The sequence below is a fragment of the Lissotriton vulgaris genome, unplaced genomic scaffold (assembly GCF_964263255.1).
Source record: "Lissotriton vulgaris unplaced genomic scaffold, aLisVul1.2 SCAFFOLD_325, whole genome shotgun sequence".
In the NCBI taxonomy this organism is placed as follows: Eukaryota; Metazoa; Chordata; class Amphibia; order Caudata; family Salamandridae; genus Lissotriton; species Lissotriton vulgaris.
Window position 1 is genome coordinate 1,302,398 of NW_028243553.1, and position 14,437 is coordinate 1,316,834.

Sequence of the window (14,437 nt, forward strand, 5' to 3'; positions counted from 1 at the left end):
TAAACTGGACACCAATTGGAAGACGGCTGCTGCTTGTCCTTGTGTTTGAGACCTCTCAGCGATGGGTTGTGGGGCTGTAAAAGCAACTATTTTCTTGCAATAAGTTTAGTAGTGGCTTTGGAGAATCGAATTCTAAGTATCCACAGATGATATCTATACTGCCACCATTAGATGCTGGAAATGGATGTGAGAGTATTTGGAACTTGGGCAAAAAATATGTGACTTTGACTTTTGTGACTCAAGGTTTCCCTGTTGTAGAGGTTTGTGGGTTTGGGTGGTGTCCTAATTTTACCACAATGTGATTCTCCTCACCCCCCTCCCCCATCCGCTTGGCTGATAACTAAATAATAAAGTAGACTATTAGTAGGACAGCGAGGATGGATCGGTGTACACATTCATGGATGGAGTTGGGGAGCTTTTTAAGCTAGTGGGTGGATAGTAGGATCTGGGGCACCAGTAAGTGTGTAGAGTGGCTGGAGGCTGATGTCGGTTGATAAATTCCTAGATTTTCTTGACTTAATCTCAGTTTTTCTGCCAAAAAGTGTACTGACAAAGTATTATGTATCTGAGTCTGTTAACATAAGGGAAGGTAACTTTAGGAAATGCATGCTTCATTGTATTCTCTTTTTCTTTACTACAGGGACAAGGCTCCAGGCCAGAGGGAGTGTGATCAGTCAATTGACAGTATAAATAAATGCATCAGGGATATTGAACAAGCATCTCTTGCAACAGTCAGCCAGAACCTGGCCACAAGGGATGACATCTCTGTTGAGGTAAGGACAAATATTAAATGCCAGCTATGGTAATTGCCCTAATTTAAAAGAGACCACCACAGAAAATGAAAGAAATTAATGCAATAGTTATCTTATCACCCCAATTTTTCTTTTAACATTTTATGCAACAGAGTGGATACCTTCAATGGTAGCAATTATTCAGTACCGTTTCTTGCCCTTTTTTCCCTCCTCTGGTGTTACCCATCCTTCTGCTTGTAATGCACGAAGCTAAGGAAAACCTAACAGGAAGATATTAGTATCCTCCAGTGGTTTGCTGCTAACTTCAAAGGTCCGAGGCTGGACAGATAATTCTTTTAAGGAGTTAGGGGATGTCAGTTGGCACTGTAAGGGGAAGACAGAAACCGGTTCCAATAGGCAATAGTAAAACGATATCAAATCCAGAATGTAAGAGAAAAGGTTAGCAGTCTCCATGAGTGTCCATTAATTTGGCCATGTCCATGTTCACCTATTGATAACCCTTCAACGAAGATCTGGTAAACATGTGCAAGCCGGTTCAATATTTTGTGGGCATGCCTTTAAAATTCATCTGTTGTTTGAATTGTAGTGCAACATGTATATAGTGTTTACTACCCGTATATAGGACACTGAAACACTTGCCTACAATGTGTAGAGTGTGTGGTACAAAGGGTCTTACCTTTTGGTTTTTCATTCTATTTAGAAAGTATTTCCTAGTCCTGCTTGAGGACCTTCAAGGTGCAGCCATCGCGTTATGGGATGCTGTGCTTATTAGTGTGATGGATGGAGATATGTGAGAGATAAGATTTCAGTTTTTGGTTTTCATTAAACTGGCAGCTGTGCAGGTAGCATATGTGGCCATTGCGTGCGGGTTGGTAGATGCTTATATTCATTTTACAGTCGCTTGACTTAATTGATATTGTGATATGTGCAATTTCATGATAAGTCACTGTGGTTCTCTTGAATATTCTAGCACTTTTAGGGTAAAGCCTAGGTTTTATCTGTGGTGTAAGAAAGCAAAAGACCCTTTATTGGCTGATTTATCAACATGCCAAGGGGAGACCTCAGAATGATATGATGGCTAAGCTGTTCCACAGTCCGTGAATGAATACGCTTTGGGCTACTGTGATAGTATTTGTTAGCTTTGTTGAACATCTGTTCTTGTAGTGAGTTATTTAAATTCAATTAGAGACTATTCTACAATAGACGTAATATTATTGTAGACATTTATCAAGGCTCGATGTCTGAAAGGTTATGTTTTTCCTAATTAAGTTAGTATCAATATTTTGTAGCTGTTCACTACAGCCAGTATCTTGGTTTCATACCATAAATGATTCTGTTGCATCGATCCTGTGTTGATACTGGAGTCTGACAAACTTTCTTGACTACTTAAATTAATCAGTAGTGATGTTACTTGACAGAGGGTGAAATCTGTAAGAATAGAATAGTAAAATATCCATAGTTTGACAGTCTGTAATTGTCTTGTGATGCTGCATGTGTGTTCTGTTCTGCATCCTGTAGATACAACTAAGATATGTCCATACATGTACATGGCACATATCTGTACCCCCTTGTAACAGCACTAGTAGTACCTTCAGCATCATATCCCGAGGTTGCTTCTGATAGAATCAAATAATTTGGGTTACTATTTAGTTTACTTGGGTAGTTATTGTGTGATACTCTGTGTACAGTTTCAGGTAGGTTAACTGGCAATAATGAACATGAGCTGATGTGAAATATTGGCATACAAATGCAAAACAATTTCTAAAGTGCAACGCTGCCTCCAAAGAGGTGATTCAGCGCTAGCGGCCTACGTCAGACGAAACCAAAGTTAGACTGCAGAGTAAAAAAGAAAAGTTTTCAGTTAAAAAAAAATTGCTTGAGAGGTAGCTAGCCTATGAATGGCATTTAAGAGTCCAGGACTGAGGAACGCGAGTCCCTGCTTTGCGCACTTGAAGTAGCCGTTGATTGCTGCATCTCCGAGAATGAGACAGGTATACTTTAATTTTTCTTCTTAGATATGCATGTCCTCCAAGGTCCAAAGTTCTAAAGGTTAAGGTGAGTGCCCTAAATTAAGCTTGCTTCACCACATGCAACCAGTGAAGGTGCCAGAGACAGGGCTTTATTGATTAAGAGGCGGGAATTTTCAGGATCAGTCTGACCACTACATTTTGCACAATTTGTAGACGTAGCACTAGGTAAGCAGGCAGACCGTGGTAGAGATTGTTCACATAGTCTAATTTGGTTGACACTAAAGCGTGAAAAAATGGTCTGAACCGTGTCCTTCAGATCAAGATATATCATTCTTCTTAGAGAATTAAGGGTGGCTAAGCAGGTGTCTGATAGAATTTGTTTTTTTTTCTTCTTTTTTTTAGTGTAAGATTTTTATTGACAGTTATCATCAAAACAACAATAGTACATTTAGGCAGTAATCGCGTCATATGGTAATGCAGTATTTCGTACTTATTACACAGCTATTCAGCCGACAACCCTCTGGTCCGGCAGCGAATGTTGAAGATGATATGGTATGCCATCAGGATAAAGTATTCGGAGCCATGAAATCTTACGTTTTCAAGTCCACTTTTTCATTTTTGTAAAAGAAAAACCAAACCAAACTCAATGGCTCATCCGTGTTGTATAGTCACAAAGCGTTAAGAAAAATGCTGTCAATAAAGTATGCCGATCCCAACCACCCAGGTAAGTACCCCTCCCCCCTCAAGCATCATGTTAAAACGAGATCCTCATCAGCAAAGTTACATTACCGATCCCTCCCCAGAGCACACTTTCAATTCAATCAAACATTTCCTCCTCATCGTCCGAATCTTCATCATCATCCTCCGGTAGTGGCTCACACAGGTCCCCTCTGTATCTATTCCACGCCTCCCATACCTTGTTCCATATCTTTGGGTTCACTCTCATTTTATATACAGTTCTTTCAATTAGCATCAGTTTGTCCATTGTTCTGCACCACAACGCCAAAGTAGGTACTTCCGCCACCCCCAATCTTTGCGCCATATCGCGCTTGGCCACCATTGTACCAATAGTAACCCACTGCTGTTGTCTAAGATTAAGGTCAGTACCCTCCCATATATTCAAGAGACAGAGGCGCGGCTCCGGCGTAAGGGAGGTGTCAAGGGCCTGGGATATGTCTGATAGAATTTTTACTTGGAGAGCAAAAGAAAGGTCAGAGTCAAAAATGACTCCAAGATTCCTAGCACTTAGTGCTGGGGAAGGGGGAGTACCCATTCCAAAGGCCACCAATAGCTCACGTCCAGTTAGCAAATAAAAAAAGCAGAAATCAGTTTTATCAGAGTTATACCACTGGCGGGTTTGTCATTTCTATCCCTACGTTCCTAAGCCTGTCCAGAAGAGTATCATGAGAGACTGTGTCGAAAGCTGAGGATAAATCTAGTAGCATCATCATGGCCGCAGAGCTTTGATCAAGGTTCTCTTTAATGAATTCAGAGACTTCCAGCAGGGCCGTCTCGATGCTATATCCAGTCATAAAGTCGTATTTTGAGTTGTGTAAGCGGCAGTTAGACTCTAAGAAATTTGTCAGTTGTCTATTAACAAGAATCTCCAACATTTTAGCCCTAGCCGACAAACGAGAACTTGGTCTGTAGTTGTTTAAAATCTTGGGGTCAGCATTAGATTTCTTTGAGTAATGGATGCAGGAAAGCCTGTTTCCAGCACTCAGAAACTAGTGCCGAATCAAAGGAAGAATTAATCAACCTATTCAAGATCGGGTTTACCGTAGAAGAGACCTTTTTAAGAATGTCAGAAGGACACTAGTCCAGGGGAGATCTAGACTTGCATTTAGCCAGTTTTAGTAGAGTGTCCTCCAGAGATCTAGGACAAAGATTTGCTAGGATTGGCCCAGAGGGACACTTGCCCTCCATGCCAGGCATAGATCCTGAATTCTTGGGGAACTGGTCATAGATAGCTCTAATCTTATTGTGGAAAAACTCTGACAGCTATACACAAACATTAGCGCACACAGTGGGCTTATTATGAAGGGCGCTCAAAGACGGGAAGGAGTTCACCATTTTGAATAGCTCCCAAGGTTTTTTGGTTCCCTTGGCAACGTAACTCCTTATGGGGTCTGATAATAGCTCTACGATGGGATTTCAGGGATACCTTACATGTGCATTTGGCCTCAACAGCATAAGATGTATTCCAACTACATTTCAGCCTTTTACACAGAGATTCCTCTTTTTTTTGTTTTTATGTCCGCTAAGAACCAGGGAGCAGATGGTGTAAATCTTTTACTAGCTGAGGTTCTTATAGGGGGTGATACGATCTAGCTCCTCTTTAAGCCAGGCATTAACATTTTCATAAGTGATATTGGAAATGTCATCCCAGATGTTTTGTTCTTAGCTCAGTAAACAACCTGGCATAGATGAAAAACATGGTTAGTGAAGCATCATTAAAACTGTTGGTGCTGCTTCAACATGTCAACCTTTTTCAGGTCAACATTTTCTTTTATAAATAAACAAACTTTTTTTGGTACAAAAATACTACTTTATCAATGAATTTGTTTGTATTTTCCAGGCATTGCAGGAACAGTTGACATCTGTAGTCCAAGAAATTGGACACGTCGTCGATCCCACAGCAACAGCTGCACGAGGCGAAGCAGCCCAGTTGGGCCACAAGGTAAAAGGAATAAAGATAAAGATGGTGCCCCATTGGTATTTCGTGATGTGTGAACCTGCATACCGGAAGCACTATGCAAATGGTCCTGTAAAACATAGACTATAAAGGATTATCCAGTCTGTGGTGTGGCACTGTAGTGGTGAATGGGTCTTGATAAGTGTAAGTCAGAGTCATTACAATAAAATCTGGTGGACGGTCGTGGCACGTTCTGTGATGGTAAGACAGAAAATGTGGCGGCGAGGTAGTGTTTTAAGGTGGTCAAGGAGCGGGGTTCTGTCCCTGCTCACTTCGAATGTCATAACCAAGTAGGCGTGGCAGCCGCTACCATTCGTTGTCAGGGGAACTGTGCATGGAGGGAGGACAAAGTCTCTGCAGCCTCTGCTACTCTCTTTGCTTTATCAAACTACTTTGCTTCCACAATTTGAAAATCGTATGGAGCTGCAGGAGATACTGAGTTTTCCCTTCCCTCCTCCCATAGCTCCCCTTGTCACTGCATGACTGTGACACCAGGAGCCGGAAGTTGGGGATGCTACATTTATTTTCTCAAGACTACGGCCTTTGCGTCCCTCACTCCTTTGAAATTGTCTTTCAGAGGATATATTAGGAAACTGGGATGGTGATGATAGGCGGGCCTTAGTGGGAGCTGCCACTCCACTCTTTTATTTACATATCCACACAAGATACTTGTTTTCTAAATTATATTTAGTAAGTATGTTAAACTGAGTGCTCATAATAACATGTTTATATTCATGATGGGCTTATTTGCAGCAAAGTATTCGATTGGTTTTTGACGTTTATAAAAGTAGCTATTTATGACTCCAATCTAAAAACAGTGTAGTTTATTGCTACCAGTGACTGTCAGAGCAGAGATATCCATCAGTACCACGGAAAGCGGTCGGAGGAATGATATATTGTATGTCCAATCATCAGATATTAGTTACACTTCTTGTTTTAGATGACATGGGGCTGTATATGCCTGCTGCTAATTATTGAGTGTGTTCTCAGGAAACGTTCAGGGCCCTTTTGTGACGAAACTACATGGCGGTAACCAATACATTTATCCTGAGACAAAATAGGACAAAGTGATGGTTTCAGGAGTTTGCCATTGAGCCTTCTACCATGAAATTAGTAAAACATGTTTTATCTGTCTTTTTACCCCAGGTCACTCAGCTGGCACAGTACTTTGAACCCCTGATTTTGGCTGCTGTTGGTGTAGTTTCTAAGATTATCGATCATCAACAGCAGATGACTGTCCTGGACCAGACCAAGACGCTGGCGGAATCGGCTCTGCAGATGCTGTACGCAGCTAAGGAAGGTGGCGGAAACCCTAAAGTAGGTCACCGTCAAAATTCTGCGACTCAAGAGAGATCCTTTAAGAATTGTATTGATTGAGGGTGTGGTGGAAGGAACTGATAGTTATTATTCATTTTTAACCCCAAACACCTGGAAGACAGAGTTGATATTTACAACTCCCTCCTTAAACCCTAAAAAATACTTAAGTAGACTAAAGTGACATGAAAAATCAAAATCTATAAGGAGGTGGGGTTTCAGAAATGTCTGTGTTTTTCAAAACTGTATTCTTAATGATTTACCTGCTTTCAAATATCTCTCATCTTCCCCCTCCCCATCCTCCTCTTCCACCAGAGAAACACTGGATTCTTTCATTGAGTAAGGGAATCTTCTGTAAATTTGTTGGTGTGTTTAGGTTCCGTCTGTACAGCCCTTGCACTGTGCTTGTGGAATCTTTTGTATTAAACATATCTTAAAAGGGGCTTACATACCGCCCCCTTGCTTACATTGCTTTTCATTCCTATGCTCAACACTTACTTTTCCTCCATTTCTATTGACTGTAGGACACAGTTTCCTGTTTTCTTGTGTTGTTCCTCTTGTGTGCTTCTCTTATCACTTTACAGCACCAAAGTAATTTCCATCCACTTTTGGGGCACTTTTTTTTAATGTTTTCCCTGCACAGCGCTTGTTTACCTAATCTCCCCTGCACAACGCATTTACATAATCATTTCCCCCAGGTTGCATGCACATTAAGCATGCTTGTCGTGTTGCGTGCTTATCTAGGTTCCTGATCGATACTGTGACCTTATGCCCCTATTCGGCCATAAAACCATTTGTTCCCTATATTGGCATAACCGTTCAAGTGCGATTTTCTGAAAAGTCATCTCTGGCCTCACACGAACAGAGCCACATTCCAGCATGACTCTCTGCTACTTCCTTTGCGACCAATTAGTGCAATGACAGAGCAGCAGCCACTATCTGATATTCCTAGATAACACTCCGAGTTCTTCATCAAGATAAAAACTTAGCAAACCTGGAAATCCCCGCTTGCTATGTTTTGATTAGTAATGGAACTCTAATGAGCAACTGATAACTGTCACTTCCTAGTGACATCTTTAATTGACGTCTTATGTCCAGCAAACTTGCGTCAAACCCGGCACCTGTCAGGTATAAATATTACCAACGTTGCCTTAAGCAATGCGAAGCTGTGAGCTGTTAGCTGTGAGCGAATCTGTCGCTGCAGCCTGCTATCCTGTGGTGGTGAAGCTACTGATTACCATTATCGCCGCTACAGCGCGAACTGTGGTTCAGTACGCTTGAGGAGCCGAGCAGCCGTCCTCTGCGAAGACATCCAGCCCAGCTGCCCGCGGACGCTGTCACCCCTCCTTCCTCGACGCGCTGAGAGAAGCCGCTGCATTTCTCGTGCAGAGAAATCCAGTCCCGGCGCTTCCGGTTTACCCTCGCGGGTGACTGGGATATCGAGAGAGACCCCTGAAGGAGATACCAATCCTCCATCATTCTATTCAGAGGTATGGTGTTGACTAAACCCTTAGACGAGAATTCTTGAAACAAACCTTGGCAAAACCAACTTAACTTAAGCTACTTACTTACTCCCCTTTCACGTGTTAGGCTTAGGTCAGGCACACTGGGGTAGGCTTAGTTAGAAGCACCAGTTGAGTATGTTAGCCTAATGTATATATGACTGTATATATGTTTTATTACTTTTAAACCATTGTATGGCTAAGAAACCATATCAATGCTTTTACAGTTCTATTTCGCAATACTTATCTTACTGTACGTACTTTTTATAATAACAGTTATTGCAATTGTGGCAATACATTTCTCTTGTACGAGAAGAAAGACTGTTCAATAAATGTTAACCCTTTATTGATAAACGCCCGTCTCTCTATTCTCTACATACTGTGAAAGTAAACTGCACTAGACTGACTGAGTGAAATCTATGTCTATTGTTTCACACGACCCTAGAGATCGACTCTTGATCTGAGGAGCAAAGTTGTCATGTTGCACGGTTGTTGGAAAGCTGAATCCCTTCTTGTCTGTGCCAAGGAAGCTGATCACTTCCTATGCAGAGAAGAAAGTTTCCAGTGACCTCTGAGCTAGTTGGTAACACAACCCAATTAAGTTTAGCATAGTCAGTGGAGGCCTGGAATATAAGCAGTTCCACGTCGATACTACTGTTTATGTTATTCCAATGCGCAGGGCCTAGTGGGAAACTAGGAACTACACTACAGTCGGCTCCATTATTATTTTCTTTAATTTATTTTTCGACAAGGCCTGGAACACATTTTGCTCCGGGCCTGGCTTTCAGTCCTGAGCTGCGCCTTCGTAAAGCCTCAAAGTGTATTAATTTATGTGTTTTTATATAGTGCGGACATTACAGGTCGCTTTACAATAGAGCAAAAGAATATTGCACGACTGAACATCTCACACTTCCATATGCTTCAAGTCAGAAGTCACCGCTATGCCCAGACGCTGCATGTAAATGCTCTCCCAGATTGATGTTGCACGGGAAAGCAAACCCACCAACCCGGATAATATTCGTTGCTCCTCCTCCACGCCGGTATGTTGCCTGGTAGAACTTCCTCACACAGGGCACTACATGTCAGAAATACAGACATATAGTGCAGCCTGGCCTTGTCCAAAAGCTGGCATCTGTCTGGCACGTAACTAAGGCTGCTGCTGACAGCACGCTCATGGGCATACAACGGCACAGCCAGCAGTCACCAGCAACGAGAAATACTCTAGCCTGCTGCGCTCGAGACATGCGCTTTCCTCTTGGCGCTTAATCAGCCTCACCACACTTAATCCTTGTGCCGCAACATGTTTCCAGTGTTAGCCAGGTTTCTCTTAGGGAGGTCTCAGCAGGTGCTTGACCGCATCATGAGGTTTGGGGCAGTGCTCATAAGCCGCCAGCAGAATTTCACACAGGGACACAGCTCGTTGCCAATATGTTATTAACGACCCAGCAGGATTGTGAGGTGTGAATGCCCTCTTCCCATCTCTGAGGTCCCCGGCGGGGCGCTCTCTTTAAAACCAAAGAGCCGCCCACCCATCTTGTACGCAGGTGCACCCACCGGGGCAGTATTCTAGTCCAAGCTATCCTCATAGAGCGCTTTTCCAGCCTCAGCCATCAGTGAAGGAGCTTCTACACTCCGAAATCCTGCAATGTATCGCTCTTCTACCCTGCGATGCCTAATGTGGGGCTCCCTCTTACAATGCACCCCAGGGGAACATTCCATTGGGGGCTGCCACTGGGGTACTCGTTAAGCCTGCAAGAAACTTAATGTGGCGCTCTTCCTGCCCCAGCTGCGCCAGTGGGACTGTCTTCCAGTCCAAGTTACCTCTGTGGGGTTCCTTTCAGTTTAGCTATCACAGGAAGCACCTTCTTCTAGTCTGGATGTCCCAACCAGGGATCCTGCTCCTGGAACGCTCTGTGCTCTCATTGAGTAGTCTCTTCACAGGAGAGCTCTATGCCCCATGCACTGTATGTCCCCATTGGGCATCCCTCTACCCAGTATCGCTCTATGCCCCCATTGAGCAGCCCTCTTCCCAGGAGTGCTCTATGCCACTGTTCAGCAGCTCTCTCCCTGTGTCTGTCGTTCCTCAACAAAGTGGCCTACCTCCTATTTCTACATCGAGTTGCAGGGGCATCTGATGGTTGTTTCAAAGTAAAATGAGCCGAGCTTTCATGTGGTTTCTGCCCACTGCTCCTACCAGATACTTCACAATATGTTGCCTTTCTAAAAAAAAAAAAGTCATACCACTTTTACAGGGGTTCTTTAACCTATATTGCACAACTGGTCCGCAACTTAAAACTTACCTGTAAATTTTTTTTTTACTAATTATATAGGCGAAACCGAATGCATTTTCAATCCTTGTTCTTAGATTAGAAGCTCCAAACAATACAACGCAATAAATCTATTCCTGTTTTAAAGATGTGTCCATTGAGGTAGGTTGTCTAACTACAGCCAGGCTCCAGCATAGTGCCAGTTTTCCCAAGTAGACTCTAAGAAAACGAATTCTTTGTAAATTTATATTCAATAGTATTTTGTGTTTTTGTCATTGTTGTTACAACAACTTTGCGGGCATTCCCACAGCCTTATATCACGGTACACCCCCAAACGCAACCTCCGCTCGGCTCACCTCCAACTCTTGGCAATCCCTACCTTTAAGCTGAAGCGACAAGGAGGATGCAGGTTTGCCACTCTGGCTCCCAGACTATGGAATACAGTTCCCTTGGAAATTAGGTCAAGTACTGACTTACTGAGATTCAGAAAATCCCTCAAAACATGGCTGTACATCCAGGCCTATGAATAAACTGCACCAGGTTCGGCATCTCCTAGAATCAGCGCCATGAAACCAACCGGTGTACGAGCACTTATAAAACCCTTATAACATAACATAACGTATAACAAAGAGCAAGTTATGTCTTCGCCGCTTTCAAGTTCGAGAATCGCGTTCAAGGAATTTTCACATCACACAGAAAACAAACTTTCCTCTTTCCAATGGGGATAAATTGCAATGTTGTCTTTTCCCATCCTTAAAGGGTTGCTTTTTTGTCTTTGCCTACAACACTAACCTCTGTGATGTTTAGGCACCTGACCACAGTACCTTCATCATAGTTAGCAGCCATCCGATCAATGGAAGCATAAGATTTGACTGAGCAAATCAATTTAAGAAGGAAGAAAATGAGCAATGCCCTCCTATTTCTCCACTTCAACTCTGAAGCTTTCTATTACCATTAATGTTATAGTGTCACCTCTACCTATTGAGTTTCTTTATACCATGTGAATCATCACAGGATAGTTCGGAGGAGCGAAGGGTGGTGTACAGTGAGAGTTACCGCAATAACAGAAATTACAGTGTTGATGAAGATGTAAGAACTTCATCTTTGGATTATATTGATTCTCCTCATCTCAAACCATAAACAGAGGACATTCAAAAATGTCAAGCTCTTATCAAAAGGGTGGCAGAGACTTGTAAAATCCTTATGTACCAAATGAGTAGGCAGGCTTACATCATATATGACCTCATGGAAAAATATTAGAAATAAATATTGAAGTTCCCTTTCGGGAACACTTTTGGGAATCTGGTATCGAATTTGTAAAGGCACATTTACATAGTTTTCCTTAATCTCTTTATTTCCTGTTCTGTGTTTCTTTCATGCTGTACCAAAGCCCTGTAATCAAACCTCCAGTCATAATATTCCTCGTCATCTAGCATTGCCATTGAGTAGGACGAGGAAGTGCTGTTGTTTCTGGTAAGACTTGAAATTGAGGTACTGCAGAACTAACCTCCAAAGAATTTGAATCAACAAGAGAATGACAAAAATTATCATAATAATCTTGAGAATCTTAATTGTCTAACCTCCATAGGTACCATTCAATCATGACCATATACTTGATCCATCAAGACCCATAACATCATCTATTGTATGGATGTTTTTGACACTTTCACATATTTTATCTACTTGCTTCTTTATTTGCATAGAAATTTATGATGGATACATTTACATGTGGATTTCTCACTATTTGAATATCCAAATGCGCCAGTATTCCACTGAAACTTTTCTTTACAGCTCTCCCATATCGACAAGGACACATGCCACAGCTCTGCACACACTCCGCGTGACCTCATCGATGCATGAGAATACCTCGTCGGCATACTGATATCAGTTCCCTTTTTTCTGCACCTTCGACACATAACGTTTTTTCTGTGCTCTCCATATTGTAGATGTCTTCCTTTTATACAGGTGCAGCGCTGTTGCAAGTAAAGATGTCTCCTCCAAGGAAGTCCGGATTACAGCCGTGCAGGGAATTGGATGGACAAATGCCTATTACAGATCCGCACAACAATGGCTTTTGGTGCCTGAGTTCCGATCACAATGACAGGGCATGTTTGTCATGTCAAAAGAGGAACTCAAAGGCCTTGAAGGAATGGGAGGCAAAGCTCTTTATGGCACGGGTGAAAAGGGGAAGAGAGGTCGTTGACGATCCCAACCTCGGTCAGAGTGGCAGTCTCCCCACTCTTTGAAGTCGTCCAGAAAAAAGCACAAGAAGAAGCTATGTCATGGCTCTCGACGTTGCTCTTCAAGAGATGTTTCACCTAAGTCAGTGTCCCTTTCTCTAAGGTCTTGTGGTGAAGGAGGTGATAACTCTCCAACTCCAATTTCAGGAGTGGATCCAGCGTTGCCCTCTACTCCAAGGGCTGTGGTGACTCCTGAACACCCTGAGCCAGGTTTGGATCTGGTTGTTTCGCAGTCTCCGCCCTCGCCTGTGCCTCCCATACAAGAGGAGTATCCGGTGTACCCGGCTCTGATCCGTCGACCTTCTTGAATGCTATGTTCAGCCATTTTTGCAAGGACTGCAACTTAATCTGGTGCGCTGGTTGGTCCCATGGGTCCTCTCCCTTATTCCTTAGGAGGCTTTCCGGCACACTGCCAGCTGGCTCCTTTTAGGAGTAAGACTCCGGTGAACTGGCCTCCGCCGACACCAAGACAGATAGTGCTGTTGCTAGTGGAAGAATTGAGGCGAGAGTCTCCGGTGCCGTATTACCCATCTTCGGCTCCGCCTGGATCTGAACTAGTGCTGTGTCAATCGGATTCAGTTCCACCAACTTCTGAGCAGCCGCCGGCATTGTTACCGAAGTCCCCAACATTGATATTGGTGCCACCAACGCTGGTACCGAAGACAAAATCTAGAAGAGAGGCTCGGAGGATTTTTTAGGAAATGCAATATTTGTATGGAGAAGCTCAGGACTTGGAAGAAGGTGAAATTGTGGCCTTGGATCCTAATTGTGAAGGGCTGGATGTTGCAGGTGGTCTCGATACCTCTCCAGAATGGGAGTTGTTATCCCCACAGGGTATTGCGCCACCTGAGGCGACATCTTATCACTTTATATTAGTGTGTATGATGTCTTTAGTGACTGAATTCTACCCACGTGTCTGTGTGGATGCAGTCACTGTAGCTTAGAAACTTCTTGGAGAAGTTTTTTTAAAGTGTATAAAATCAGCAGGAACTGGTACACAATTTGTTCCTTTGAGCCGATATCCTTCCGTCTGCTTGCAGTTGGATATGTGGTTCCAGGCAGACAGCCTGCGGCATGTGATAAGCAGGCTCTGCTTTGTGCATCACCACATGGGTTGGAAGGCCGACTTTGGCTGGTGGACCTTCAGAGGGACCCAATCAGAAGGCTAGGCTACAGATCGCAACAGACATCCATGAGGCTGGTCGTAGTGAGGCATTGGCATGAAAACAGAAGCTGTTGAGACAGCAAATCAGTTTTTTGCAATATTCTAAAGTCACATAATCATTCAAAAGCAAATGTAGCAAAGGTGGATTCACTGGAGGCGTAGCAGGAAGAGTGATGTGCCTTCACATTAGGCTCTCGTAAGTCTTTAGGCTAAGAGTGGCTTGGTTAAACCTTTCAACAGATTTACACAAATCTTTGAGGCATATATAGTTTGTGAAAATTAAACCCCTTGTTTGAATATATTTATGAAAGGTGTATCATCCACCTGGAGGGCTATGAATTAAGTATAGCGTAATGTAGTTTCAAAAACTTGTTTGAAGAAATGACAAAAACTTCACTCAATAATGTATTTTGTATTAGTGTTACAAATGTTTTTCATATGTTTTTGTGTTTGTTCGAGGTATGAGTGTGGATTACGAATGTAGTTTGTACTTTTGTATGATTTTGGTAGTTAAATATTGTCTTGCAAAAGA

At 42.8% G+C, this 14,437-nt stretch overlaps 1 protein-coding gene across 1 annotated transcript in view; it reads left to right on the forward strand.

Annotated features, from left to right (window-relative positions):
* The window catches only part of LOC147668304 (talin-2-like), a 1,432,932-nt gene that overhangs the window by 1,210,833 nt on the left and 207,662 nt on the right, over window positions 1–14,437 (forward strand). The window contains exons 42-44 of the mRNA XM_086948621.1: window positions 641–773; window positions 5,301–5,402; window positions 6,564–6,734. Coding sequence (XP_086804747.1) covers window positions 641–773; window positions 5,301–5,402; window positions 6,564–6,734 — 406 coding nt within the window. The remainder of the gene's footprint in view (window positions 1–640; window positions 774–5,300; window positions 5,403–6,563; window positions 6,735–14,437) is intronic.